Below are 1,844 nucleotides of genomic sequence, written 5' to 3' on the forward strand. Positions count from 1 at the left end.
AAAATTGCAGATATATAATAAAAATAATTATTTTACATAATCCTAATAATTGTTGTTAACTATTAATCTTTCTTAATTTTTAAGGCATATTCATTAAATCATCATATCTATATTTATTTGAAAATTCACGGACAATAATAATATTTCTTTCATAAAATTTATAAATTTAAAATGATTTGTAAAGTGTGTTATAAACTTGCTTTTGCTTTTAGATACTATTTTTTATTATTATTATTTTTTGGAAAAGACTATTCTTATTTATATTATAATTTGAATAATCAAATAAAAATAATTATCAGAATTTAAAAATCAAAATATATAATTAAAAAAATCATAAATTATTAAAAAGGAATCTCATTATTATTGATCATTTGTCTTCTCTAGTCAGTATTTTATTTTTTTAGTTTGAAGTTCATATTGAAGATCTATAAAGAGAGGAAGAAAGGCTCCCCACTCCTTAATTACTCATTCTAAACACCATGAAAACCCTAACATCAATTCTCTCTCTTTCTCTGATCCTTGTCCTGTTCTTCCCATCCTCTTCATTCTCCACCCGATGCAACCCGCAGGACAAAAAAGTCCTTCTCACCATCAAAACAGCCCTTGGAAATCCATACCACCTTGCTTCCTGGGATCCTAAAACCGATTGTTGTGGCTGGTACTGCCTACAATGTCATAGCAAAACCAACCGTGTCATCGCCCTCACCATTTTCAACGGCGAACTCTCCGGCCAGATTCCCTCCGCCGTCGGGGACCTTCCCTACCTCGAAACCCTCTTCTTCCACAAACTACCAAATTTAGTAGGTACCATTCCCCAGACCGTTACAAAGCTCACCCGACTCAAATCGCTCGAAGTCAGCTCCACCAATATCTCCGGTCCCATCCCCGATTTCCTCAGCCAGATCAAGAGTCTCAACTATCTCGATTTATCTTTCAATAAGCTAACCGGTTCGATCCCCCCTTCGCTCTCCGAGCTGCCCAATTTAACCGATCTCCACCTCGACAGGAACAGACTCACGGGCTCAATCCCAGACTCATTTGGGAAGTTCAAAGGAAAGGTCCCCTCCCTGTATCTTTCCCACAACCAGCTCACCGGGTATGTTCCTAAATCTCTAGGGTTCTTGAAATTCCCCAACCTTGATTTCTCTCGCAACAACCTCCAAGGTGATATTTCCTTCTTGTTCGGCCCCGGCAAGGTGCTTTGGAAGGCCGACTTCTCCAGGAATTTGTTCCAATTCGACCTGTCCAAGGTTGTTTTCCACAAAAGCTTGAGTTGGCTAGACTTAAACCACAACAAGATCTATGGGAGCCTCCCGCAAGGTCTGACTTCATTGAACCAGCTGCAATTTCTGAACGTAAGCTATAATAGCCTCTGTGGGAAGATCCCGGTTGGGGGTAAGCTGCAGACGTTTGAAAACACGGTGTATTTGAAAAACCAGTGCTTGTGTGGGGCTCCATTGTCAGCATGCAAGAAACCGGTTTAAGATCTATGTTTCCTTAAGGTGTAAAATAAAATATTGTATCCTTTTGCTGTTGGAAGCAGCATATGCTTATTATCATGTTTGGTTTTTAATTGTTATTATTATGGTTTAATGGAAACTGATTAAATAAATGTTTGTAATCATAACACAATAAAAATAAACACATTCAAGGATTGAACATAAAAAAAATATAAACAAAATGGTTAACCCAACCACTTCTGTGCGCACATTATAATAAATATATATATATATATATATATATATATATATATATATATATATATATATATATATATATATATATATATATATATATATATATTTATTTATTTATTTATTGTTAAAATCTCAAATTAAGAAGAA

General features: G+C 35.1%; 1 protein-coding gene across 1 annotated transcript; it reads left to right on the top strand.

Annotated features, from left to right (window-relative positions):
• Positions 1-448: 448 nt before the first annotated feature.
• On the top strand, positions 449-1,592 carry LOC124921731 (polygalacturonase inhibitor-like). Its single transcript, XM_047462422.1, has one exon. The coding sequence runs from the start codon at positions 480-482 to the stop codon at positions 1,482-1,484; it is 1,005 nt and encodes a 334-aa protein (XP_047318378.1). The 5' UTR covers positions 449-479; the 3' UTR covers positions 1,485-1,592.
• Positions 1,593-1,844: the final 252 nt, after the last annotated feature.

Source organism: Impatiens glandulifera, chromosome 1 (genome assembly GCF_907164915.1).
Source record: "Impatiens glandulifera chromosome 1, dImpGla2.1, whole genome shotgun sequence".
Classification (NCBI taxonomy): Eukaryota; Viridiplantae; Streptophyta; class Magnoliopsida; order Ericales; family Balsaminaceae; genus Impatiens; species Impatiens glandulifera.